We start from the raw sequence: 27,878 nt of genomic DNA on the forward strand, positions 1-27,878 counted from the left end.
CACGTGTGCATTTTTGTGTGCCAGCAACACAGTGGGCCTGTGGGAGTGCTCTGTCCTCCTTTCCCACAGTATGTGTCCCCTGAGCCCTTGTAGTGACGTCAGGGCAGAGGTATGGGCGAATGCCCCGCTCAGAGGTCGCAGGTTCACTTCCTGTCTGTCAGGGCTGAGTTTGGCACGGTCCAGTGTGGATCACCGAACTGTCTTTATGATCTCTCAGTAGTTTGACCTCTCTGTCTTTGTCTCTGTGTCTGTCTCTTTCAGGCTATGTGGCTGATGCTGCAACAGGAGGAGCCCGAGGATTTCATCATAGCAACAGGGGAGGTGCACAGTGTAAGGGAGTTTGTGGAGAGGGCCTTTGGACGTGTGGGAAAGACCATTGTGTAAGTCAACATGTCAGTATTCTTTTTGCAGTCAAAATCACAGATTTGCCTGAGAGGCCTCAATATAAGACACCCCAACCCTATGTCTCTTGTCTTGGAAAGATTCCTCCCATGTTTAACCTGTCATTCACCTCCCCTCTTATGTGCTGTGAGATACTGACATGTGGTGAAGGATGTGTTCGTTTGTGGGGGGGGGAAAAAGGCAGGTGACATGTTTTGTCTGGATGAGACTATAAGGAAACAAACTACACAAGAAGTAATCACGGCGCTTGAATCTTGGAGCAGGTGTGGGAAACTCTTAGTTCCTGCTAAGATTTCTTTCTTTCCAGGTGGGAGGGAAAGGATGAGAAGGAGGTTGGCCGTTGCCAGGAGACAGGGGTGGTACATGTGAAGGTGGACCCAAAATACTTCCGTCCCACCGAAGTGGTAAGTCAAGTTTCTCCTACCATTTGTGTCTATATGTATAATGCACGTGTATTCATGCACCCAGTTCTTACACCTTTGGTCTGTTTGCCCCTCCCTCTGTGTTCTGGGAACCTGGAGATGCTTGCTATACTGGCCTATATAAAGTCTATAATACACATTTGTACATTTGATCCCAGAAACCTTTGGTGATTTTTCTCTCTAACTGCACAATACTGTGGACCACACCAACCAAAGGAGGCTTCAGAATGAAAATGTTTTACTATAGTGGTGCAATCTATATAGTTGCATATAATTTATAATGCATCACGGCACATATTTATTGTTCTATATAAGAATGTTTCATGGTTTTTCTTTGTGTATGTGTTTGCCGGTAATTGTGTCTGGCACTATACGCTTGTCAGCTACAGTGGATGCAGTCACTTGACAGCCTCAGGCTGCTTATTGTATGCTTTTTTTAAACAGCTGGAAACAAGCCAGATAATCTCTTTAAGAGTACTGAAAGCTATATCCTGCCACCTTATGCTAAGTGCGTCCAACCTGGAAATTTGTAATACTAACAACTTATTAGTTTGACTCAAAGGGTTAGTGAGGCAATTCTGCTGAATGAGAGGCTAGTTTGATAGCACAGGAGAGATATTGGTGCCTCTTTCGTGAGATTGTGCTTGCTGAGATGATAGTTCTAAAAATCAAACTCATAATGTTAGCCAGTGTATTACTCCTCCATCTCTCGAAAGGTGTCTGCTGAATTTGGGAGGTCTTTCTCTCATCACCCTGGTCAAGGGTTATTGCCGTTACTCCCTGTGGACATTCTAGGGTTACCCTGGGGTGTTGTGGCTGAGATTAGCCATCATCCTCTCAGTTTAAAGCAGGAGCTCCTCTCTCCTGGGCTTTGGCCTGGTGAGATTAGAGTTGAGATGCAGTTGAGTGATGGCAGAGGATTAGTAAGGAGCCCCTAGTGACTGACAGCTGAAGGTACGGCAGCACTGGTTACACACCTGGGCCTCTATTCTCTGTCCGTGTCAGCTTATTCACTCAAGGTCCTAACCCTGTATCTGTATGGACAACTACTCTAAAATATGATCAAATCAGCGTACATGTCCATTTGTGATAACCAGCTAATTTCTCTGAGCATTGCACAATCTGACCTTGGGTAAATTTTCTGGGACATCCACTCCGGGGAATATTGTGGCATTGTGTTAACACACATGTGAATGCTCCAGACTGCAAACATCTCTCACTTGCTGATGATCAGTCAAGTGTATTTAATTATCAGCACATGGCTGCTAGTTACCCTCTTAAATCCTATGGATGCAGCAAGGGTGTGCTGTGCTGCATCCTTTCTGTGAAAACCTTCTTTTCCGCATGACTGTATGCCCTTATTGCTACCCAGCACTATAAAATTTATCATATTGACAGCTTCCTAACAAGTGTTTGAACACAAGAAAGAGAGAAGCCAGCATTGAGAGCGTTATTGTTGCTGCTTTTCAGTCGAGTCACCTCACTTGACCACAATTATGGTAAACATTCAAAGAAAAACTATTCATGTAGCAAGTGTGGAATAACTCCTAACTGCTGACCCTTTGCTGCTTCCATGGTATATTGCTATGGTGCTCCATGTTATTAGCACTAGCAAAGGGAACACTGCTCCTGACGTGTGGTGTTATAAACACAGAGCAATAGCAAAGTGTGAGCTTGCATGGATAACAAGGGGAGGATGGTTCAGTAACAGTGGGCAATTTCTCTACTCTTTCCCTTTGTCCCTTCTATATGGCTTAAAGAGACTGAAGGATGTTTAACCTCTGACCCCGGCAGACAGGAAGTGACTGACACTGGGCTCATAGCTCAGCATTGTGCCTCACCTCAAGTGGAAATACCTGTCATCAAGTGTGTGTGTGTATATCCTAAGACTTCAGCTGACTCAGACTCTTTTGGTGTCTTGTTTGCTGTTTAGCAGTACAAAAGTTTGAATGTGTGTCTGTGTGGGGCCCAAAACGAGGTAGGGGTGTGTGTGTGTGTGTGTGTGTGTGCGTGTGCGTGGAGCGTGGAAGGAGTGTTACCTCGGGCTGTGTGCTAATATCTGTGTAATTCATCATTAATTCTGTCAGAGTGTGTGTCTGACATGAGCTTCAATCCCTTGGGACAGAAGCCCCAGCAGGTGTGCCTCACATGTGGTGCAGTGTGTGAGTGTGAATGTGTCTTTTGTGCACATGTGTGAACCCTGCAGGGCTACCGGCTTGACAGCCCGTTTGTCCGACTGTGGAAGCAGTTTACCCAGTGTGGTGCGTGCTGGTTAAAATGAAAAAAATAAAGCTACCAGCATTTTGCACCAATAGTTAACACGTGAAAGCGAAAGACATGCAGTGCAAGCTGCCAGGGCTGTTTTGAGGACAGCTACAAGTAAGTTTCACATCGCTCCAACTCTCACGGCTTTGCATGGCTGTCAGTCACTCTTGGCACCATATGGGCTTCTGTCAACGCTCCTAAAGTTTGGCTCAGATGAGCAGCCTTTGCCTCAGCTTTACAAAGGTGTGTCTGCGCACTACTCTCTAATGGTTCTGATTAGTTTTGGTTGCCAGGTATAATACCAAGGTGTGATCAGATGGGTTCTTCTGTCTGGCTTTCTGAGTTTCTTTTGTACCCAATTGTTTTATAAGACTGGTGATGTTAACTGTAAATGTGCATTTGTTCTATGTGATTTGTTAAAGAGATGTACACACTCACATAAAGGGCACAAAAGAGCACAGGTAGAGGGAAAAACTGGTCTATAGATGAGTGCTGCGAGTGGAATCCTTGACATTTTGTTTTTCTGACATGGGAAGTTGAGTACAGAATATGTTTGGCATGCAAGTGACGATAAGAAGTCACATCATTTTCGAAAAAACCTTCCACTTTACTGGCGTGCAAAACCAAAAGTAATAGCAGAAGCAGTTAGGATCTATTGCTGTAATTTAATGGATCTCAAAAGATGGGTTTAAAAAAGAAACAGGCCAGCATATGAGGATTTGCATTACAGTTTACATAGCCTCCAAAAGTATAATCGAATACATTCAGATAGCTTGAATTAAGCCTTCCCCAATCCCTACCTTACACTAAAGTCTCTCCCAATATCTCTACAGTATTACTTTTTAACATACGTCTTTACTGTATGTTAAAGTTTACTGCACAACATGCGTGCGTGTGTTTACTACCGTTTCTACATGCTGAAACATGTTACGATGTCACAGTTTTAGGTTCCCCCTAAAACTCTTCCACTGCTCTGGTTGCCTGCTCCATGTTCTTTAGTTTAGGGTTTCAGCACTTCAAATGCTCTCAAAAATACTCAACTTTGCTACTTTAAATTGGTAAATTTCCTCTATGAGCTGTGTCATCTGCCGCACCAGCTGGTGATGGGAATACTTTTTGTCCTGTGCATAAAATCAACACAAAGCAGTTTTTAACAGGTCAGATTCATGAATTTCACTGTTTAAAAATATCTGCATACTTTTAAGAGCTTATAAACTCTGGGATTTTAAATAACGTCTTATGCACAGGTCACCGCTGTAGGTTGTTCAGTGGCCCCAGGAAGTTGAACCTGATTGACATTCATGATACAGCATCTGGAAAACTAAGTTTGATGTTAGTCCCTTGAGTTTAGTTTTTCCACTTAACTCTCCATAGCACAATGTATACAGTACAGTAGTTTGCTTTTGAGTGCATATTACCTAACAACGTGCATTATACAGTTGACAGTAAATGTGGGGATTTTTTTAAATTCAGTTTGCCTCCTTGCCTCATTTAAACTTCAGCATGAAGTATTTATTGCAGATCACAATTTGTCTCTCTAAACAACGTTTGGGGCCAAGACGGCTGTATTTGTCTGTGCAGAGACAGGTGTGCATGTCACTGACTTGGCGTTTAATCGCATGCATGTAGACGCTTGTGCATGTTCATACTAATGCACCCTGGCTGTCATACTTCCAAGTTCATGTGCTGCTGGAGGGTGTAAACGACTGTGAGTTGATTGACAGCTCTGTGGTTTTTCTTCTACCTCTCATGCAGAGAAGGAAAAGTAATGATAAATGGGAAGTTGTCTCTCAGTCTGTCCTTATGTTTCTGTAACCCGTCAGTGTGCATGATGGGATGGCAAATGTAATTCTTCCACTATCAAGTTTATATATTGTAAGTGCACACTTACATCTTTTTCTAAATCATAGTAATCCCAACGCTTGAACCCAATCACCGGACCCAATGATTATTCTCATTTCCGGCTTATATTTTTTAATCTTAAACTCTTGTAAAATAGCTTTGCGTCAATGATCGTTCAAAGTAATCCCTATTTATCTTTTTTACTCTGCCTTCGTTCAGCCCCTTGGCTCATTCTCAGTCAGAAATAAGCTATTTTAGCTTCTATCCCTTGAAGCCAACTTTTTCTGACTGGCTGCTACCAAAGTTATGAATAGAAGGTGAATGGGGCTTTTGTGCTCATAGCCAAAGCTTTATGGCTGAGGTGACCAGATTAAGGATATGCACTCTCCTGGTTGTCATACATGTCCAAGAGTACAAAAAATGTCTGAAATGGAGCATTTAGAGTCTGATACCTGTGATTTTGGCTCAGATGAATTACCTTCTATGAGTGCATGCACTGTTCACATTACTTAAAAGTTAGGCCACATTTAATATACACATCTATCATTGTGTGTATATATATCTGAATTAACAATATAAACCTGGATTCAGGTGATTTATCTGATCCTGTTTGTAGATCTTCTCAGTTTTTGTTAGATTGATGCATCTAGATTAGATTGAAATGTCTTGGTGTAAGGAAAGGTTTGAATCTCTGGGTTGGCTGGGACCTTTATGTGTGGACTTTGCGTGTTTCTGTTGTGAGCTCTTGGGTTTCCGTCAGGCACTCCAATTTCCTCTTGCAACCCTAAGACATACATGATGGGTTCATTGGTGATTCTAAATCGGCCACGGATGTAAGGTAGATAAACACTTAAGTGTATAGATTAAGGCTACGTTTGAGTATATGGGTGAATGTGGTTTCTCTAGGCTAGAAAAGTGCTATACAAATCCAGTGTTTTCCATTCTAATCTCCAGTCTTCTCTACAGACTGTAATTTTAAAGGAAGCAACCTAGGGACAGTCTGTTTTGTTCCACACCCACTTCAGTGAGACCTCAGCTCAGTGCCTTGCAAGGATGAGTATAGAATGGCATGTAAAATGTAAAAAAAAAAAAAATTTATTCTTTAATCCAGCTGTTCGACAGAAGTGCGTGAATCCATTGTGTAGCGTGTCTGTTTTTTGTGTAGCATGCTCCCAGCATGAAATGTTTTAGCATGGTGCATAGTAGCTCCTCACTGTTCCTTGCAATCTGTATTGATAAAATCTTGAAGTCGTCTTTGTTTATTGATAGATTAGGATGATTTTCATCTATGAGCTATCAGTTTCTTGGCAGTTGAGGAGTTGCTTGCCTAGAGCACCTCTGGTTGAGTGGTAGCTTTTATTTGTATTGTAGATGGCCAATGAGTTTAAATGAGTTCAAAGTATGGACAGGTAATCCCTGTGAGCCAAGTCCTCAGGCTTTAGACTACAGTAAACACTCCGTTTTGCACAGTTTTTTACACTCTTGAATATGTATGATGTCAAAGGCAAAGGATGTCTATAAGATGGTTTTGCACCAAAAAAAAACAAGATTTTATAATGTCACAGAGAAATCCAGCACATCTAGAAACAAGAAGCTGGAATCAACAAATGTAGATCTGTCATTTAGGTTTAATTAATGGCTAAGACTTATTGATGTTTAATTTTCCATCAGTCATTAATCTGCTAATGAAAACACCAAAACGTTGCATGATCATTTTTGCTGACAGGAGAGCAATTCAGTGGCATGACTGTTTATCACTGTTGTGTGCTTTGATTGATGGAAAAGAATCACCAACTGAGGTTCCCATGTATCAAGAAGAACAGATGTAAATTGTGCTTTGTTGCAGTCACGTAGCAGCATTCCCTGCAATGCAGTCATGTACTGTCAATACATGACCGATTGTCCTTTTGTTTTAAATTTGCAAGTTTATTCTTGCGCAGTACAGACAAGTGTGAAAAGCAGGAGTGCTTCATATCGCTGCTACAGCAAGAATTTTGTGATAATGTCAAGCTTGTGTTGCGTATGTATAAACAGACAAAGTAAAATCCACAGTTTGTTACTGCAGTTTATCTGTGTGTCCATGCAAAGAGAGGAAAGACACTGATCAAATAAATCCTGCTCTTATCTTAACTTTGATCCTGTGACGCTTCCTTCTGCTGCATCAGATCACATTTTAGCTGGTTAGTGGTGCAGTTGTTCATTGTTTATTGGTAGCTAGCAATGGTGACAGGGAGTGCTGCGGAAAAGCATTGAACATCCAGTAAGTTAGCCTACACCAAATGCAGAAACAAAAGAGTTCTTTAATTCCTGCATGAAATAAAAGAATGTGTGTTGCATTCGCCTATGAGATTTTGACACAGTAGTTGTTCTGCCTGTTTTCCTCTTATCCCATCTGCAGGTACAAATCAAAAACTCCCACATCAACCCCTAAAAATAGCCCTGTTCACATACCACACCTCAGTATCTGTCAAGTGCTTGTCCGCAAGTGCCTGGGCAAAAGTCTGAACTTCCTTCTTACTTACTTAAGATGGCATTCCAGCTTTGAAACGTGCGTAACGAATTCACAAGAACCACGCTTGCTTGCTCATACGTCATTGTCTTGTCATCACTAGATGAGAAACCAAGACAATGGATCTAGTTATCCGCAGCAATAATGATGCTGGGTGTTGTGGTTACCTTTTATAACTGTTGGCAAGGGAGTCAACCCACCTGTTGAGGTAATTAGTGTGAGACACACCCGCCTTATGTAGTTTCTAAATAATGTTTGGTATTGTGAAGCTTTATTGAGCTCAAAGAACATTTCCACTCTTGGATACTTCGACACAGCTGGATATTATCGTTGATCTTGAATGCATTCCTCACGTCTTTGTAATGAAGTGTTGCAACCTGCCTTCGTTACTTTCATTAGTGATCTCATGAGTGTCACAGAGTCTTTTGACTTCTCCCACAGACCTGACCTGAACCTTTCTTAGTCAGCGGTGTGAATAGGGACAAACCAGCACAGGTTTCACATCAAAGCAGGGTGAATAATAGGCCCTAAACTAGGGCTGGGCGATATGGCCTAAAATTCATATTGCGATATAATTTGAAGCTCGTGCGGTAACGATATATATCACGATATATTCTTTTCTTCTGTATAACGTATTTTCCACACTATAAGGCACACTTAAAATCCTTTATTTATTCAAAAATCGAGTGTGCCTTATGTATGAATTCTGGTTGTGCTTACTGACCTCGAACCGATTTGGGCGTGCAGAAATCTGTTAAAAAATGTTTTGGTACAACTTTGGTAAGCCGCACTGCTTGATGGATTGTCAGAGCATTACGGCTGCCATAGTGAGGAGTGTCGTGGAGTAATCTGGGTCCAAAACTCAGTCAACTTCAGGTCCCAAAGTCAAACGAACACTAAGAGTTAAAAACGGTCTAAATTCTTTCATCTTTAATTAAATCATCAGCATTGCTGCTTTATCGGGTGTAACAATTAAGTTAAGTTAACAGAATTTATTACATTTAACGGAGTTGGAAGTTAACAGGAAGTTAGCTCGCTAGCTTCCACCTAAACATGTCGTGCTACGTGATTGCTAGCGACACAGCTATGTTAGCATAACATTAGCACAGTGAAGCTGGAGGATGAATGCCAACTTTTTTCCACTCATTAAAAGTTAACGTGACGGATTCTGGTGGTCAGGGACAAATGCAATCGCATAGCATGATGCTATACACGGGCCAAACTTCAGTCAGGAGAACAACTGAGATTATTCATCCACAATACGAGGTTAGTTATTAATATATTGCAACAACATGGGAATAGAACAGCTGCGAGAGAATTCAACATTAATGAATCAATGGTACAGAAGTGTAGGAAGCGCAGTTTTTGGCTTTCCCCTTATTTCAAAAGTGCTTCATCTCTTTGCTATGACTGTCGCCCAGCATAATTTGCAGATGATAATGGTTTTAGCCGCTGCGATGCTTTCGACCAAAACAGGCGCAGCTTGATGACATCATCAACATGGGCTATCGCGATAGAGCGATATAGTCAAAATCTCTATTGTTGGCCAAATTTATATCGTTTCTATCGTATATCGTTTATATCGCCCACCCCTACCCTAAACCATAGTATATACATAGTCACACCATCATGCTATTAGTTAATTTAATTTAAATAATTCTGTCTTCTGTGATCAAAGTTGAAGATGAAGTTGCAAGCACCATGCATAACATTTACCAGCTTTTCCAAGAAAGACTGGAAGATGGAAAGCACTCATATCTGTATTACACACCCAGACAGAAATACAGATGCCTGAAATAGGATTGTGAGCAACCTAAATCAGATAGTGAACTTTTAATTTGTCACTCACTTACTACTATTACCAGCACACTTAAACATGCTTCTTAGGAGAAAACTGGGCAATGTGTATCTCAGCAATAATATCTTTAAATATATCAAGCATGTGTCCCATAACCTTTTTACTGAAAATGAGGATGCAACATATTCTGGAACTATTGTGCCATAGATACTTTCAGTAAACATTCCTTTTGATGAGTAAGATTACTTACGTGCAACCAGTTCTGGCCTTTCAAGGCAATATTATTATAATCTTGTTTAGTGGCTTTTTTACAGAAATTACAATACTTAAATTCTGAACCCTTTAATTTTTCATTATCTGCCACACTTAACACTGTGTGACTGCCTTGTGATTTTGCAGTAATATGTGTCGTATGTCAATATGGATCTTCTGTGTAAGATTTTTGGGGGTTAATGAGAATAATGCAGTTTAACAATGCGAGTTGTTAATTAGTTTCAACTACTTTGGTGTTAATGAAATGAACAAGAGATGCACTCGGTGGCAACAGTGAGACAACCCACAAAGTAGGAATGGTTTTACATCTGGAGGCTGCTGACATTTTTTCTCCCTTGATCTTTTCTGACTGGTTTTTCACTAGTTTTACATTTGTCTAGGGACAGAGGCACTGCTGGTAGCACCAGGTAATGCCTGCACCCTACAGAGGTTGCACAAATAGTCCATCTCCTCAAGCATGGCACATCAATATGTGCCATCACCAGACGTTTTTCTGTCTTTTGTGTGTCTTTCTTTTCCTCTTGCATACTTTCAAGAGATTCCAGGATACAAGCAGTTACTCCAGGAGAGCTAGACAGGGCCATAGAAGGCCCTCAACCCATCAGTAACAGCAGCATCTTTTCCTTTGTGCAAAAAGAAACAGGATGAGCAATGCCAAAGCTACAAAATGACACCCAAAAGGCCACTGTTGTGAATGTCTCTGACCAAACAATCAGAAGCAGAATTCATAAGAGTGACATGAAGGATAGAAGAGTGGGTCCCTAGTGGGTCCCGTGCTCACTGCCCAGCACAGTGGAGCCCAATTGACATTTGCCATTACCAAAATACCAGAAATGGCAGGTCCACTATGGCACCCTGTGCTTTTCACAGATAAGAGCAGTTTCATACTAAGCCCATGTGACAGATGTGAAAGGGTCTGAAGAAGACGTGGAGAACATCACTCAGCAGGTCCACTTCTTTGGCAGGCCCATGGAGGGATGAACAGACCTCTGCGGGCTAAGTAATGGCACAACTGCCATTAGGTATCGGGATGAAATCTTTGGATGCATTTTTAGACCCTAAACTCATGCAGCGGATCCTGGTTCCTCCTGGTGCCCGGCCTTATGTGGCAATATGCAGGATGGAGGAGTCGATACCACTGGCTGCCCCCCACGCCTGCTCGACCTAACTCCAATAGAACACCTCTGTGACGTTATGTTTCAATCCATCTGACTCCACCACGTTTCACCTCAGACTGTCCAGGAGCTCAGTGATGCCCTGGTCCAGCTCTGGGAGGAGATTCCTCAGGGTTTGGGTTAAAAGCAGTCATTGGAAGTATGCCCTGACATACCTGAGCACGTGGGGGCTATACAAACTATTTAGTACCATTTAGAGTTGCACCAATGAAATTTCTGCAAAATACACTAACCTGCTGCATCATTTCTTTTACTTTTTGGGCTGTCTTTGAATTCAGTCCTCTGTAGGTTGATCATTTTTATTTCCATCAAACAATGTGGCACCCTTTCATTCCTAACACATTACACAGTCCATATTACTATACATATGCAGCTGATTGATGATTTGTTTTTCTCATTGAGATCTGATGTGTTTTTGGTTTTTTTGGAGTAGGATATTTTATTTTCATGTCAAACTATGTATATATTGACAAGTGCCAATATAATCACAAAAGATTCCAATCTGTTACAGTGCTGCCATAAAAACATCTCAGTGTACTCAGTGTAAGCATCATATAGTTTGAGCAGAAAGGTAATATATGTCAAGATGTTGTCAACTGGAACTTCAGTGAATATTTTTGTAACTTGAGGAATGCTAAAAAGATTGAGCCATGTTTAAGTTATATTTCTTAATATTATATTCTATATTTTCAAAAAATTAGAGAAAACCTTTTTATTCCACTTTTCAAGATACCACTTTGTTCAAGGCATTTTCATTTGTCTCATGTAAGTGAGTAAATAATGGACAACTGGCATGACAAACTACTTTTTATAATTTGTTACCAACTAAGTCAAAATATATTTTATAGCTGCAAATGGAAACACTTTGAGTGGATGAAAAGTCAAATTGGGATAACAGGGCATACTATCAGACAACCTTTTCTCAAAGGCTTTCATGGTGTTGCACTCATTTGTACAGATGAAAGATGGCAGAAATAGCAGGTTTTAAAGGCGGAGAGGGATGTCAAGACTGTTTAACCTCTGGTTGACGCATACTGACCTTTAGAGGCAATATGGTATCTCTTGTAGCTGTAGACACAGGGACTTGGTTGTTAGGCCTTGTTGAAGAAGCAGAACTGGTTTGGGGTTTCATTTTACTCCATGCAGGCAGTCCAGACCTCATAAATCCACTCCCAGGGTTAGTGTTGTTCTGTCTCCAGCACACAGAATTAGTACTACACTTTTTCTGATTTGAAGAGAATGACACACAGATGTTACTGACACTCTTCTCTTTGTTCCCACTTTATCTCCACATCAAGTAATGTTTTTACTTTCTGATCTGATCAGTGCACAATAGTGTTAGTGCCAGACAATCCATGCAAAGATGCAATAAGGAGAGATGGTAAGATTGCAGAAAGCACACAGTCAAAACCCACTATGGAGGAAATTCTTCATCGTAACAATGAGAAAAACAGGTATAGCCCCACAAACATATGTGCTCTTAACATAATGGATCCTGGCAGGCAGTAACTCATACACTGTCCCTGTGCCCCAGAGAAGAGTTTAACAGTTGGCCTGTTCTGTGGTGTAATATCTGCTATTTAATGAAGCCTGAAATATGGTCGCCATTTCAGCTTCCCAGTATTAGGTTGGAATTCTCTTTACGAATTGATCCATTACAGCATTTTAATAACTATTTTAATTAAAGCGCTATATAACACTCCAGCACTGACTTCTAGAGCAATTTATCTACAATGAAGAATTTCTAAAAGTCGATTACATGAGTTATACATTAAATAGCCCCTGACTGGAACGGTTGGTTCTCATTCAAAGCGCATTTCTCCATGGAATAATAAAGGGAAAAACTTGTTGGAATCCGTCTCCAGCAATCCACAATGTAATAAGGACCTGCATTCATATCTGTTTACTGGTCTTTTTATTCACACTTCTGATTTAACCAGCTGTTTTACTGCTAACCCAAACCAGATTTGCACTATTTTCTGTAGTGTTGACCTAAGTGATTGGAACCAGTTGTCAAATTTAACAATACATAATGTTAAACTGTACTGCATTTGAAGGACCAACTAAATTTAACTCTTAAAGTCTTCGTCCCAGTGAGAGTGTTTGTACTGTCACACCTGTTAATACACTGAAATTTAAAATTTCATTGTGTTGTGTATTTTCTTGCACATTTTTAATGACATATAGGTTAACAGATTATACCTTCTGGTGGTTTGCACACAGTTTTCTAATACAGAAGAATAGTTTAAAAGATTCCTTGAGTTCTATATGCAGCACTTGTTTTTCACTACTTTTTCACCTCTAGCGGTTTGCCAATGCTTTATGTAGTCAGTTTTAAATTCTGAAAAGAATCTTGCAGGTTACTAAGTACATCATAATACAGTATTCCTTTCAAAGGACCTCTCTACTTTTGCTACAACACTGTCACCAACCCCATCAGTCAGAGTCAGTGACCTGCCAAAATTATGACCTACTAAATGTGTTGGACTGGATTCATAGATCTGATTTCACTGAGGCTATAAGGTGAGGTATTCCCCTGCATTTGTCACTTATCATTCAATAAAATATAGTTTTGGACAATTTGACCCTGTCTGGTCGGCGGGGATAGAGAGGAATGAGCAGCTATTATTATCCTGCTTTACGTCTCTGGCAGTGTAGCGGTGTCAGTCAGGGGCTGGCGATGGAAGCCAGGGGGCCGGTTAGGACTGCTGGCTCTCTGAGGTGCTTCATCTTGGGACCAAGGCAGCGAGACCTCTAACTGAACCGCAGCCATTTGGATGGAAAAGTGCTGAGGCAGCAAGCTCGGGCCATTTCACTGGGTGGAGTTCTTATACTGTACTGCTAAGATGTGGCGTTTGGCTGAGAGCCAGTTTATGACTTTATTATCATGCAAACATTGTTCCCGTGCTCAGATTCACACATCATTGTCAATTATGTTGTTTTATTCCACACTTGTTTCTCACCACCAGTAGTTACCACTAGCATCTGTGATCAATTTGTGTGATTTATATACCAGAAATGAGTCTGTGTTTTAAAAGCCACATGTGTCTGTGTTTCACCTTGTCATATTGGCTCTTGGCAAACAAACTCTAAGATTCCTGAGATTCCTCTTAGTAGTAGCCAATGATAAGGGGAAATGCGAAGTAAAGAGAGGCCTTAGTGTTCTGACAGCAGTTTGCCTCACTGATGGATTGAGGTGAATGTTTGAACACCAGACAGACAAAAAGAACCAAATGGCTTTTATGAGCAGCGTGATTTATCCGTTGAACAAGCTTTGTCGAGCTCTGCTGGCTGAATTTATGGCACTTGACACACGAAACGGGCTATCAGTGCTGCGTTTGGATGTTTGGCAGACGCCCACCGTACTTTCACACAAAGCAAGCATGAAATATTAGCATTATTTTAAAAGGTTTCCGTATATTAGGGAGGAATTGGGTGTTCTTTTCCAAGATGGTTCACAGTAAAGCCATTCACTGTCTGGAAAGATCACTAACAGCCAGGTCTGGATGGAAAACGATTGAGAATGATATAAGACAAGGTTCCAGAAGTGGTTGTAGATTTTCACTTGGAGCTGAAAATTGTCAGTGGTCAGTTGTCAAGTTGTCAGTCAGTTTTCATAGATATTTAAACATTCAAATGTTAGTTTTAATGAACTGAGGCTCAGAAATGTTGAAAAATGCCCCTAGTTTTTTAATGCTGAGCTATTCTTGCCAAGTTACTAATTTGTAAGAACACTGAAATTAATAAATTCAGTAGTGACATTGCTGTTTTCCCCCAACTCATCAGCTATTATCTTACGATGATGCTTCTGGGCCAATGGCCAATATCTCAGCATCCATAGAGTAACCTGAGAAATCTGAAAATGTGTAATTGATCCCCAAGCCAAGACTTTCTGCTCCATATGCATACCATTCTTTACAGTCGAACTTTGAAAGCTTTGTAAAATCTAAATACTCATCACGTGGGTTTGCTAATTGCTCCTTCCTCTTGTTCTTTGTAGCTCTGACACACAGGGGATTAAATGAGTAGAAGGGCAGCTGAACAGCTTCTCTCTACTGTAGTATGTTCGTCATCTCTATACTCATATTTCCATAGACGTGCTTATCTGATGACTGCCAATCAGATCTTAACTTCTGATCATTTAACCAACTGTATAAAGCCATTCTCTGTTTCCTTCTCCCTCTGCTCAACCCAGGCAAATGTCTCTTTTTCTTGACACAACAATTTGAATTAAAAAAACCCACATGAATTAATTGTCCATACATTAGTTCTATAAAATATATATATATATATATATATATGACTGTTAAAATATTACTGATGTGCAGAAATTTAAAAAATGCAAAAGTGTATGTGCTTATGTAGAGGTTTATGAGAAAATGATGACTTGTCAGTTTCAGTGACTCTTTGCGCTTGTTCCCATATTTGACTGACAGACGAACCATAATTAAACTGTAGTATGTAGTTCAGAAACCACAACATCATCAAAAGCTGGTTTATGCTTGGAGAGAGTGCATTTATGCACTGTTTACCAATATACACATGTTAGCTTTGACTGTGGTTTTCTTTACTATACAAGCTATGATTTAAGGGCTGCTGTCTGCCACTGGTATATCGTACTAAGTGGCTTGGTTGACTTTCTTTGTTTTCTTGTGATCGCCCACATGTACTGAATAGTTATGTGGTAGAAGACAGTATTTTACTTCTTATATTAACATTTTAGTATTTTCATTTGATGATCTTCAGCTATTGGAACACAGGATTTCAAGTTTTAAGGATTTCAAGTTCATAATAAATCTTATCTGATTTGGTTGTTCACTTGATTGTTTGACTTTTATGTTGGCACACCTTAGATATTTTATACCAAAACTATACTGTTCAAAAACCATTATAATAAAGGAACACTTGATAAATACTCATGGTCAGTTAAACTTCAGGGATATCAATCTGTCCAATTAGGAAGCTTAAACCTGCTTTGGTGCAAATGAAAGTGACAAAAAGTGCTCTGGAGAGGCAACAACAGAACATTCGCCAAGAATGGACTGGTTTTGCAAGTGGTGGTCACAGACCTATTCTTATTGCTCTGTCCTGATAATTCCTGACTGGTTTCTCTTTAGTTTTGCTTTTTGCAGTGTCCTTGTCACCTCTGGTAGCGTGAGATGCCTACTGCTGTGAAACGTGCATTTATAATATAGTAAATCTACACTTCAGAAACTCCACTAGTGAGCTTGGAATTCAGTTGGGAATAATTTGGGTTTTGCAAAGGAGTATACAAACTCATGCTATTTGTTCAAAGCAAGATTTTTACTTCTGGACGTGCATGTCCACTAATTTTTTTAAATACTTTTTTTTTTTATAGCAGAGAGGTTGGCTTTCAATGCACAAGGTCATCCCAGGTTCAGTGTTACCTCCCGGTAACCCAATCCTCTACAGCATGAAAATACAGACTTTAACAGAGACACACCAACTCAATGACACAAAGAGGCCAGCAGTGTTTTTAACATGTTTTTAACCATGTCCAATCCTTTGTGTGAGTGCTCCCTGAGATGAGAGGACTGTCTGTCAAGGGGACACTAAAATAGCTATGTGGGCGAGGACAAGGGGGAGGTGTGGGAGATGTGATAGAGGGCTTCCGATGGATACCACTCCTTTGCCACGCGTGAACTGATGTGAATTTAGGTGACAGAAGCCTGTAACCTCTGGGAAAGAATCTGTAAGGGGAAAAGGGGGACAGAGAGAGCTGAAAAATGGGATTGACCCTTAACCCTCAGAGTCAGTAATGTGATCCTGGTATCTCTATTGTGGAGGGAGGGAGGTGGAGAGGAGGAGGTCACCAGGGAAAAGGGAAGGTAGTAGCCATGCCGTACTGCTGATTAGAACTTCCTGTGGTCAGCCACAGTGTTCCAGCTTGAAAACACACAAAAGTAGGCGCACACACACTTCAGACAAAGATAACTAAGACATTCATGTAAACTTTGCACTTTCGGACACAAAAAATGACTCTTTAAACTTGACAATGTCAGCTGAGTTAACTGAAAGACTAAGCTAAGGCAAAGACTAGTGTTTAAACTAGCTAAAAGAAAATAAGGACGTCCGCCATTAGATTTATTTGGAATCCCAATTTTTAGAATTCAGTTGCATCAAATAGCTTGTTTGAAGTGATTTTTAGTATCAAATGACAGTTTCCTCCTGGTGAATCAGCAGCTTCCCTCAAGCCTAACTAGCTTTGAAATATTTTACATGAGTTTGCTGCTAAACTGCCACTCTATCCAGGCTGTCACCTTAGCTGAGATGGGCTCTTGACTAACAGATGTTGGGGTTTTTTTTATTTACGAAGATTGATCGGATGCCTGAAATAACCTTAGCGTTAGTTCAGTGAATGTATGATGCTCTGTCACTTTTAGTGGAAAATACAGTAGAAATATACAATTAGAAGACAGCCTTGGAAGAGGTGTACTGTTTAGGACTGCTTTTATTGACGTTGTATTCAGGCACAGACATGAGTTTGTGTTTCACTTCTGTGTAATTATCGTTCCGAAGAGGCCAAATTTCAGAGACTTCCAGATACTCTGACATTTCACACTCTGTGGGTCAAGCTCCAAATACATTATAACCTACATTTCCCACTATTGTTTTCAGAGGCTGAGTGCCACTCCGGAAGGCACGGAAGCTAACATTCGTTGGTAAAATCAGAGTTCCCTTTAAATACCACGGAAGACATGATTTAAAGTAGTATTATTGAACTTGTTGGGGATTGCTCACCAACCTTATGAAACATGCTTCTGTGACTGACTGACTCTATTGCTGTCACACAGGTTTTATCATCAAATCTGAGTCTGTGCAATCACATCAGTGAGAGACCACTGTCCTTTATCTTCCAAGGTTTCAGTAGCATATTGTCTCTATAAATAGCTCGCTTTCTATCGGGACCTTTATTGTTTTAGCACAATAAGATTTCAAGAAAATATGAAAATGAGGGAGAGTCTATCTATAGAGAACAAGTGTTCTGGAGTGAAGCAAAGCATCAGTGATGTCAGCAGTCAAAAGCATGCAAAACAGCCCGAGACAGTTGCGTCACCACTAACCTATAATGATTTGAATGGTGTCAGGGCAGACTGGAGTGATTAATTTTCACAGGCAAATCTCTTTTGTTTCCGTCTTCCCCAGCTCTGCAAAAATGTTCTGGACTGATTTTTTTTTTTTTGTAGAGCTGGGAAAGCTCTCTGTAAAATTCTGTTTTCTGTCATTGATGGTAGCTGTGAGAAAATCAAACTGAAGCTAGGAAGGTTTTATTTATTTATGTTGTAAGATATATATATATATATATATATATATATATATATATATTGGGATGAATCAAGTCTTTAAATAAGATGACTCCTGTCTCTCTTTTTTGCTCATACTCATTTTTGTGAGGTAAAGGTGCCTGTTTTCTTGCATGTTAGTAAATCTAATTCCTCATTCTTTTGGAAGGAAACACCTCAGTCAACTTTTAATGGTGTGTGCGGAGAGGTAGGGCTCTCAGGGGCAGAGACTTTGCTCTGCTGTGATTTATTGTTTAATTGAGCCGACTCGTTAAAGTTACCTGTAATTGATGCCATAAAACCCCTGGCTGTCTCCCAGCTTCTGGGTTGTGTAACACTGCAGGTTAACATGCAACCCGACGTTCCTGTGGATATTTGACTGCACTAAACAGAACTGTATTTTCAGATCGTCTGCTTGTCTCAGTGTGAAGGAGCTGAAAGTGAAAAAAGGCAGTAATGGACTGGGGCAGTTTGTGCAGAGCTCTAGTTTGCTAGTACTTGAAAAAGAAAGGGAGATTGTGGATTGTGTGTGAGTGTGTATGTCTGGCAGTTTGGTATTTCCTGAAGGAGTTTCCTCCTACCGTCAGAGCGGAACCACCCTGGGCCCCTCAGCAGTCCAACCCACAGACTGACCCGGTACTGCTCCCAGAGAGAAAGAGAGAGACATGGCAACAGTATGGAGTCTCATTGGATGTGAAGGTGTACAAGTATAAAGAAGCATTGATAAAGTTGTTGCACACAGAGAACTAGGTTGTTATTAAGATTGGAAGACTTGTTCTCGTCTCCCCAGTTCTGCCTCAGGCTATAGACACCTACGCATTCTGTTGGTCTAACGTTCCTTATCATCCGTATTTGGTCTGTCATAATGCGTGTGGCTTGATGAAGAAGTGTATCCTCAGCACCTTACAGCAATTTGTTGGCTGCAGTGTGTCCCAGAGATAGCAAGGAAGCACCAAGGAGGATCGCGGGCTGGGATTCCTGAGCTATTAGCCAGCATTACTCATCCAAAGGCCTGACAAGAGAAACATGGCAGATGAGGAGAAAAGGCTGGGGTGAGGGGGGAAGAGGGTATTGTTGAAAGAGTTACAGAGAGAAGAGTGAGTTTTGTCAGCCCTTGTCTTTGCCCCCTTGTCACAGCTGGGCTTGATTACCCAGGGTTGTCCGCTGAGCAGCTTCAGGCAACGTGGATACCGGATTGTAAGATGCACTGAGCTTTTTCAGGAGAGGAGGGAAAGATCAGATCGGACCTGTGTTACATTTTCCTAAGTGGTTTTATAAATTCAGTTTTGAGCATTATGGTGTGGACATAATGAGAGCATGAAAAAATAAAACTCAGTCTTCTGACTGTATTGTAGATCCAAACCATTACCTTCCTTTGGGAGTCAGTCAGTGATTCTTTGCCAAAGCTGCTGGTGTGAGTAATTTTTCATGGCGGTACTTCAAAGTCATCAAAGTCTGACACCAAAGGACACCTTGTGCGTGAGGCTCATATGCATAAGCAGCATCTGACAAAATGGTGTTATAGTTTGTTGGTTGTTCCTAAAAGTGACATTTTGAATAAAGCATCTGCTTCACCTGGAATATTTGAATCTTTGATACTTATGTCATTGCGCCAATTTTGGGCACTATTCATAATATAATATCAATACTGAACATATTACATTTCAGTCTGTGATTGACTTCGGTGTCTCTGTTTGTCCTTTCTTTTGGTTTTCTGAGGAGGACAGTCTCCCCAGAGACCTATTTCATGTGTGTGTCTTTCATAAACCTTTCACAAAGGGCCACTTTATGGTGATTGAAGTTGTGTTTACTAATGAATGCCAGACTGAATGTTCGCCCACCAGCTCATGAATATGCAATGATGTCAAACCGGCGCTAACACCCATGAGTTGTCTTTACTATTAGCCGCGACAGGAGGAGAAAACTGGAGCCCAGCTACGAGTCTGAGAATTACAGGAGAAGCAGGAAGGAAGGAAAGGAAGAAAGTGAATGAGAGATGTAGATGCAGCCTTGGCTCAGAGCGAAGCCGCTGAGATTTTTAATGTGTGTCTCTGAGAGTGTGTATGTCCCATAGAGGAGTATGTTTATAAATCACAGAGTCAGGCAGTGTGTGTCTTGCAGGGCCGGTGTTTCCTGCAGTGTAATCTGAGTCTCTGGTGGAATGTGTGAACCACATCCGACTCCACTCCACTCAAGCCCCCGACTCACTCAATATCCCACTGTAAACAACATGGCTTTGCCAGGGATTCTTGAACAGGACAGGTAGAGTCGCTATATCTCCCAAAAATAACAGAGTGCAGGAAATGCTTCAAAATAAGAGCATATTGGGCCCTGCAGTCAGCGAAAGTCACCCCTGAAAAGTGATATTAAACTTTTATTCACTGTGTTTTCAATGAACCTATGACTTCTTTATTGTGTGTGTGCATGTGTGTGTGTGAGTGAGAGAGAGGTTTAGTCTAAGAGGTTAATTGTAGTGTGACCTCCCTAATGTCTTTCCCTGGCTGGTTATCTTGATTGGGTAATTAATTCTGGGGCCGCTCTCTTCAGGCGACCCAGTATTCACACACTCACAAGTCTCTCTTTCTCATACACACACTTCTTTTGAATCTCCTGAACTCCAGCACCACTACATTCCCTTAACCCTAAGGCTGTTCTATTGTTTTACTGTTACCTTTTCTCTTTATTTCCTCCTTCTCTCGTTCTTTCACTCCCGCTCATGTCTTTCTCTTTTTCATTCAGTCACTCTCAGACTGGCTCATCTGATATTTTATTCTCAATCCTTCCTCACAGCTTGAACCCTCAGAGAACTGACTGAAGCTAAAGTAGCTGCACAGTATCAACACAGCAAAATGTATTGTTGCAGTTTAGGCTTTACTGTTGTAGCTTCAAACAAGTAGTTCTGTCTGCTTCACATTTCATACTTGCTTAGGCCTCGGTCACACAGGCCTAGTGACCGGTTAGCAAGCCCCCGGTCTGGTCACTGGTGTGTTTTCCCCAGCCCATTGGCGAGAGGTTGTGGGATGCTGCTGGTTCTCACTAGGTGAAATCAGTTGCAAAGAGGGTGCTGGACCAAAAACCTCACCGTGATTGTTTGGTTGCTAGCAGATTGGAGAGGTTATCCATAGTTTAAAGGAAGACACCAACTGAGCGGAACATTAAAAAGCTGTGATGCAACAGAGAAGCAGCCAGTGTTTTCAAAGTAAAGGTTTTTCCTTATTGCTAAAAACAACTTGTAGTAAAAGGTGCAATTTTTACCTTGAGAGTAAGTCTCCGTTTCTGGATTGCATTACACCAGTGATTCTCAAAGTGTGAGCTGAGACCACCTGCTGGAGGTACTGCAGGTAGAGACCACAAATTCAATTAAAAATCACTCAAAGTGTGTAAAGCTACACTTTTATATGACAATTAAATTAAAGCTGATAACAAGAGGTGGTTACTTTGAAATACTTCTCATTACTGTGATCCAGATTTACTGCTCTTGTATTGAAGTTTGTGTCCCAGTGGCTCACACATTGGTCTTAACACTTTGCATATGACTGTGTAGCAGTTTATAGCCTGTGTTGTTTATGTTTTTGAGTAAATTTTAAAGGATAAACATCACTTTCTCTTGTTTTTCGATTACAGTGAAGATTTCAGACTGTAAATGTTTTTAGTTACTTTGAGGAAGCTTGCACTTCCTCCCCTCTTTCTGAGTCCAGTTTTGGAGTATGCTCAGTCTTCAGGGCTGAGCGACCACTTCCTCTAAGTGGCAGACAGCTCACTGTTTTCTTCCCCACCTTATCACTCTATCACCAGCTAACAGACACAGAAAGAGAGAGTTAGAGGACGAGAGAGCAAGCAAAGGGAGCTCCTTTTTGCTCTCTCTCTTTCTCTCTCCTGTGCACTCTTTCAGGTTTGGCTCTCCCTGTTTGGGCACGATGAGAAGAGCAGATTATTGGAGCTGATAAGATGAGGAATGCTGCTTAGAGAGGAAACGCCATTCTGGATGAGATCTAGCCTATAGAAGCCTGTTCCCCTGTCCACGACATGTCATCCAACACCACCACTGGCCTTTTCCTATCCTTCGTCTTATAGAGGAAGGATAGACATAAGGGAAGTGAGCCGGGATTGAAATCCATTGACCCAAAGCAGATGAGCATGTCCATTCAAGCCGCCCTTTTCCTCCTGCTTGCCCTCTTTCTGCCTCTGTCTGCTCCTGTTGTTTTGACTTCATTTCTCTTGAATAATAATAAATTCAGAAGTGCGTACCAGTGGCCTAAAAAATATCAGTAAACTGTTGTCATTAGAACAAGTTTGTACCGAGAAAATGTCACTGGAAGATGTGTTAATGGAGCAGTATGTGGAGTATCTGCAGGGGTGTCAAACTCCAGGCCTCGAGGGCCGGTGTCCTGCAGATTTTAGATATCAACACACCTGAATCAAATGATTAGTTCATTACCAGGCCTCGGGAGAACTTTAAAACATGTTGAGGAGGTAATTTAGCGATTTAAATCAGCTGTGTTGGATCAAGGACACATCTAAAACCTGCAGGACACCGGCCCTCGAGGCCTGGAGTTCGACACCTGTGATCTAGAGAGATACTTTTGTCAAATGTTATTTAGTTTTTTTACTGTAAAATCTTAAAAAATTAATCTCAAAGGGAGTGGAAGGTGGAAATCTTGTGGTTTGTTCAGATGCAACTTTGTAGGCCTAAGCTGTGCTGCCATGAGAGAAGAGTTTTCTCTTGGAAACCCTTCCAAACTGCTCATCTTGGTCAGTCTTTTTTCTAATTGTACTGTTATGAACTCTAGCATTTAACATTCCTACTGAGTCCTGTAGGGTCTGAGATGTACAGCTTGGTTTATTTGCACTTTATCTGAGCGTTCCACGCACTGACTTTGGTGGGACATTTATTCCTGGGAAGACTGACAGGTGTATTTAACATTTTCTGCTTGTGAATCATTTCTCACTGTAGAATAATAGACTTTAAATTGTTTGGAAATGGCATTATTACACATTCACAGCAACAATTGTTTTGCTAAAATGATTGATGTCTTTCCTTGGCATTGCACTAAGACATACTTGGATACTCTAGACCAGCAACCTGCCAAAACGTCTGCTTAAATCAAAGTGTTCACACTTACTGCTCATCAATTAATCAGGTAATTTTGATTAACGTATTTATTATATCATATATTTATATGATGATAAATATTATATATTTATAAAATATATTTGATTTGATCATTTTTTATTTAACATTTGAGTTGCCCACTTAATCCTATGGAATTAGTAACTGCATACTTTGTAAGACCTTTTTTTCACATGACTGTAACATATTATCTATACTGAACTTATGAAATTAAAATTGAAGTTACGTTTTTCTAGAAGCAGGATTAAATACTTCAGTTGTCTTGCCAGTGTTCTCTACTGCACCCCAGTAAAACATGTACCTGCTGCATTTTGCAGAATCTGAGTTGTGAGTTGTGGCCACTTGTTGAAGTTTTAAAACCTTGTAGATTCCTTATTGTGGTGCTTATCCTACATTTTTAAAAATTTGTTCAATAACCGATATTCCAATATGGAAATTTTCCTTCCTCCCAGTGTTTAATGTTCATATAATACAAACAATACTAGAAGAGTCTAAAAGAAAAACTATTTGTTTATTAGTTTCTCAGGATTTTCTTAGCACCACCTAAAACAGTGAAATGGCAGTTTGTGATGAAAAATAAAAAGTATATAATATGTTAATGTCTTTGATCATATTTTATTACAATCTTTGATTGAAATTGTCCACTTGCACACATACATGATACAAAGAAAAGCCCAGTTTTCCTCTTGAACCAGAGCAAACCTGACTACATCCAGAAAATGAGCATGGCTAGTGAGAGTCACGGAGGAGAGACAAGGTTGTCTGTTAGCAGGTTCAGAGAGCGGCTGAGGTGAAAAACGGAGAAGGGGAGAAGGAAAGAGCAAGAGACTAATAAATAGTGTGCTGGGAGTTGAAAACTGCAGACAGAAGTTTTTATGTGCGACTGCCTCGCTTAACCCCAACGCCACTGAAAGTTCAGCCAGGGCCTGAATTAGATCACATCAAGGGATCATCTCACTCTGTGTGCATGTGTATGCTAAAGTGTGTGTGTGTGTGTACCACATCCTTCAGCCAAAACTCACCTGTTGATCTTCATCCAACATAGCTGACATCTATGTCACCCGTACAAAAACAGCTCCCAAAATGAGAGCAGACATGTAACCTATACACGCTTGATGTGTGTGTTTGTATACTGTGAGGCCGAACTAAAAGTAGATTGTTTGTGTGACAGAGGCCAAGGCAGGAGAGAAGTTAGACGTTTTTGGTTTTGGCTCGTCAAACCATAATTTAATTTTGTTACCACTGGGCATATAATAACAGATCTGGACATCAGTAATAACAAAATTGTACTCACGCTAAAAGCTAAGATCTAGAACAAAGTCAAACAGGGCAAGAAATACAAGTTAGACTGTCAGACAGGTTTCAAACCCACATGTTTGCCAACATCACTTGTTCCCAGCGTTGAACAGTGAAACGATCACTCAAAAACTGGCTGACTTGAGGGATTACGCCATCGTTTCAGGTGTTCTGACTTTCAGCTTTACCTCAAAATATGTTGGGTTACATAATCTGCCTAAACTTTTGGTTGGTTGAAAATCTGCCTGAATGTCTGACTTGTGGTTTGTTTTGTAGAAATTAGTAGAAATGACGCTGCCATGCTCTCAGCAATTATTTTGCTATGCACAGTGTTAAGCAATTGCAAAAGCCTTCCAAAATAAGACCAAGGTTATAATTTGGTGTGTGTTTTTGGGGGAAAAAAAGACAACAGCAACACTTATGTGAAGTTGTGCAAGAAAACAAGTAAACCACCGTGCCCATGACTCCCACATTTAATCAGTTGAGGCTGTGATGTTATAATCATAGATAAGAATGCTGATTGTGCAGCTAGAAGACAATGCCTGCACAGTCCACGAATGTAGACAAAATCCAGTAAGCCAAACACAAATCTTTTTCTATGTATTGTTCCAATACTAATTTTATATTGCATGTAGTTTTATGTTTTAGAATATAATAATTGGGGTTGTTACTCAAAAAAGTAGAGTTACACATTACACTTCTTAAAAGTTATACAGTAAGTTACTTAGTTACATGCCAAAGAATCTAATTTGTTACATTATCTCTCCATTAAATAACCGTGCATTGCCACATATTTACCAGTTAACAATATAAAACGCTGGCTACAGTTCCCCACATGAACTGAAATCCCTAATGAGCACACACACAAGAGCTTTCTTTTAGTGTTATGTATGAAAACAAAGCCGACTACAAAAAGCAAAGATGACAACCAGCCCACAGAGATTTGAATTCGATTGCCACAGTGATTCTGCTGTAGAAACATGTACATGTAGTAGAACTGGAGGCTAAAATGCTGCAAGCATGATTGTTCATCAGGTTGTTACCTGCTGAAACTCGGGCTCTGGCTGCTGGGATGTGGTCTGCATTTACTCAGCTTTATCATCAGCCTGCGTTCTTGGCTAGCTTTGTATTAGTATTCTGTCTGTGCAGGGGCTTCCAAAGACCCAAAGATATATTAGTAGCGTAATTGTTTCTTGTCCTGTTGTGCAATAAAAAAGTATAAAAAGCAATGTCCATGTCTCTGCTGCAGGCTGCTCCACCAGTTTCCTCCTCCTGCACACCATCTGAAATCAGCTCATTGTGTTACAAGTGCGCAGGAAGAAAAAAGCATTTAGTTATTTGCAACACGTAGCAGTTGGCTCAGTCCGTTCTGCTTCCTAAGTGAAAGGGCCTTTAGCCGTTTTCTTACTGTAGCAGATACGGCATGTCTCATTAGTGCCATACAGTTTATGGAGAGAGCTTGTTATTTAATTTCATTATTTAAAACTCCAAATATTTTCATTTCAGCCTCCAGAACATCAGTAATAATCACGCTGAACCTTCAAAAACCAGTGGAGGACATGTAGGGGTGGGTACCAAATTCAGCATTGATACAGTTTTACACCAAATCACTGGGTGCCACTTTTGATATCAGTTCATATCTGGGGTTAGCTGTTCCCACCGTTTTGGCACACACTGTTAGTGTGTGCCAAAAGTTACACATAATTGTTGGTGCGCAAAATGCAAACCACATCTAATCAGAGAAAAAAGCTGGTCAAAACAGAGAGATTTGGTTTTGTGTTGTGTGTAAAGTGTTTCAGTGGAGAAGTATAGACTCAAGAAAAAAATGTTAATTTATTATTTCTTTTTGAGCAAAGTCCAGAAAAACAGTTGTTATTCATTTCTGGTACCAAATACAGGTGCCTGTACTGATACCAGTGTGTTTTAAAGTATGAAAGGTAGCCAGCTGTAGTAACAACACAGTGCTTATGTCCATCTTTTATATATAGTCTTCAATTTTAATGTGTAGGCTTGAGGTCTTAATGTTAATCTGCCTGTTACCAATGTCCTCTATACACATCAAAGCTGTATCTAATGTTAGCAGTGTAGCTGTTACTTTAATCCATTTCAATTGTTGCCATATTAATCATATAAATTGGACCCAGACTTTCCTTCAGCATGGAGAATATAGAAGCTACTTAACAGTCATCATCTGTACCAAAACACTGAGGCTGGGTGTCAAAGCCTAGACAAACCCCTCGATGCTTAACTGAGATTACACAACAATTAAGATAAGAGAGGATGAGATTTTCCTCTCCCCTCAGTCTCTCACCCTCTCTCACTCAATCTCGCTCTCTCCCTCCTTTTTTAAGTATGATTGTAAAGAATGTTGTTTAAAGCAGGGAAATTAAGTTTGCCTTTGATGTCTTCTGAAATATGAAACAGCCGCACGCTTATAGAAATGTTAAACACTCACCACACACACGCTCACGCTGACACACACCAGCTGATTTCACTGGAAGCCGCTGCTTCGCCCAAACTTTATTATACAAATGCCCAAACAGACTAAACACTTACTTACTTTTCACTGGGAATTACTTAACTGCACAGTTTCAGTTTGACCTCTGTGGAAGTGAGCAGTCACCTGAGCCACCCCCGCCTCCCGTAGTCTTTTCCCTCCCTCCACCTCTCACTCTCTCCCTCTGCTGCTTTCTGCTGACTCCTGGAATTATGATCTGTTTCCCGTCCACAGGAATAATAGAATACAGGAGGAAGAGGGGGGTCGTCAGCAGCTCTGTGGAACAGTAGTGAGGAGTCCAGCTACACTGTGGTTACATTCTGTTTGTATGTGTGTGTGTCTGCAAATGTGTTTATATCCAGATGTGCTAATGTGCGATGTTTTCCTCTTCATTTCCATAAACTTCACACATTAAAAGATTATCCTCGGACACGGGCACACACATAGAAACCGAACTTAAACTCCATTAATGCTCATAAATCTTAACCCTCCTCCCATTATCTTGACAGTAAACGCCTCATGTATACAACCACGCGGCAGGCAGTGGGTCTCCACTCTCTACCAGAGCCTCCAGGCACTTAACACTATCGGCAGTCAGATCCAGCCACTCCAGTGTGTTTGGAGTGTGTGTGGAGTGTGTCCTCAGCCGCATAAATATTTATCACACGGCTACCCCAGGAATTTTAATGAGCACTGATGGAGAGCAATCAACACAGTAGAGCCAGTAGAGAGAGAGAGAGAGAGGCGAGAAGATGACATGAAGTGAGAGTTTGTGATAATTTAGCTTTTAAATATTAACATGACTTTCACTGTTTTCCCGAGGAGATTCACACACTCCTGCTTTTCTACTGATTTAGTCTTTTAAGAGTTTTTGTGTGTGGCTTTCTGCACTAAATTTGTCATTACTGTGTATACATGTGTATTTCCCACTGTGTGTGTGTGTGTGTGTGTGTGTGTGTGTGTG

The 27,878-nt window shown here is 40.7% G+C and overlaps 1 protein-coding gene across 1 annotated transcript in view; it reads left to right on the plus strand.

Annotated features, from left to right (window-relative positions):
* Positions 1-27,878, plus strand: part of gmds (GDP-mannose 4,6-dehydratase) — a 192,887-nt gene that overhangs the window by 154,975 nt on the left and 10,034 nt on the right. Inside the window, exons 8-9 of the mRNA XM_042223022.1 lie at positions 262-380; positions 710-806. Of these exons, the coding sequence (XP_042078956.1) occupies positions 262-380; positions 710-806 (216 nt within the window). The remainder of the gene's footprint in view (positions 1-261; positions 381-709; positions 807-27,878) is intronic.

The sequence above is a fragment of the Haplochromis burtoni genome, unplaced genomic scaffold, assembly GCF_018398535.1.
Source record: "Haplochromis burtoni strain Fernald_Lab_line unplaced genomic scaffold, NCSU_Asbu1 Contig_99, whole genome shotgun sequence".
Classification (NCBI taxonomy): Eukaryota; Metazoa; Chordata; class Actinopteri; order Cichliformes; family Cichlidae; genus Haplochromis; species Haplochromis burtoni.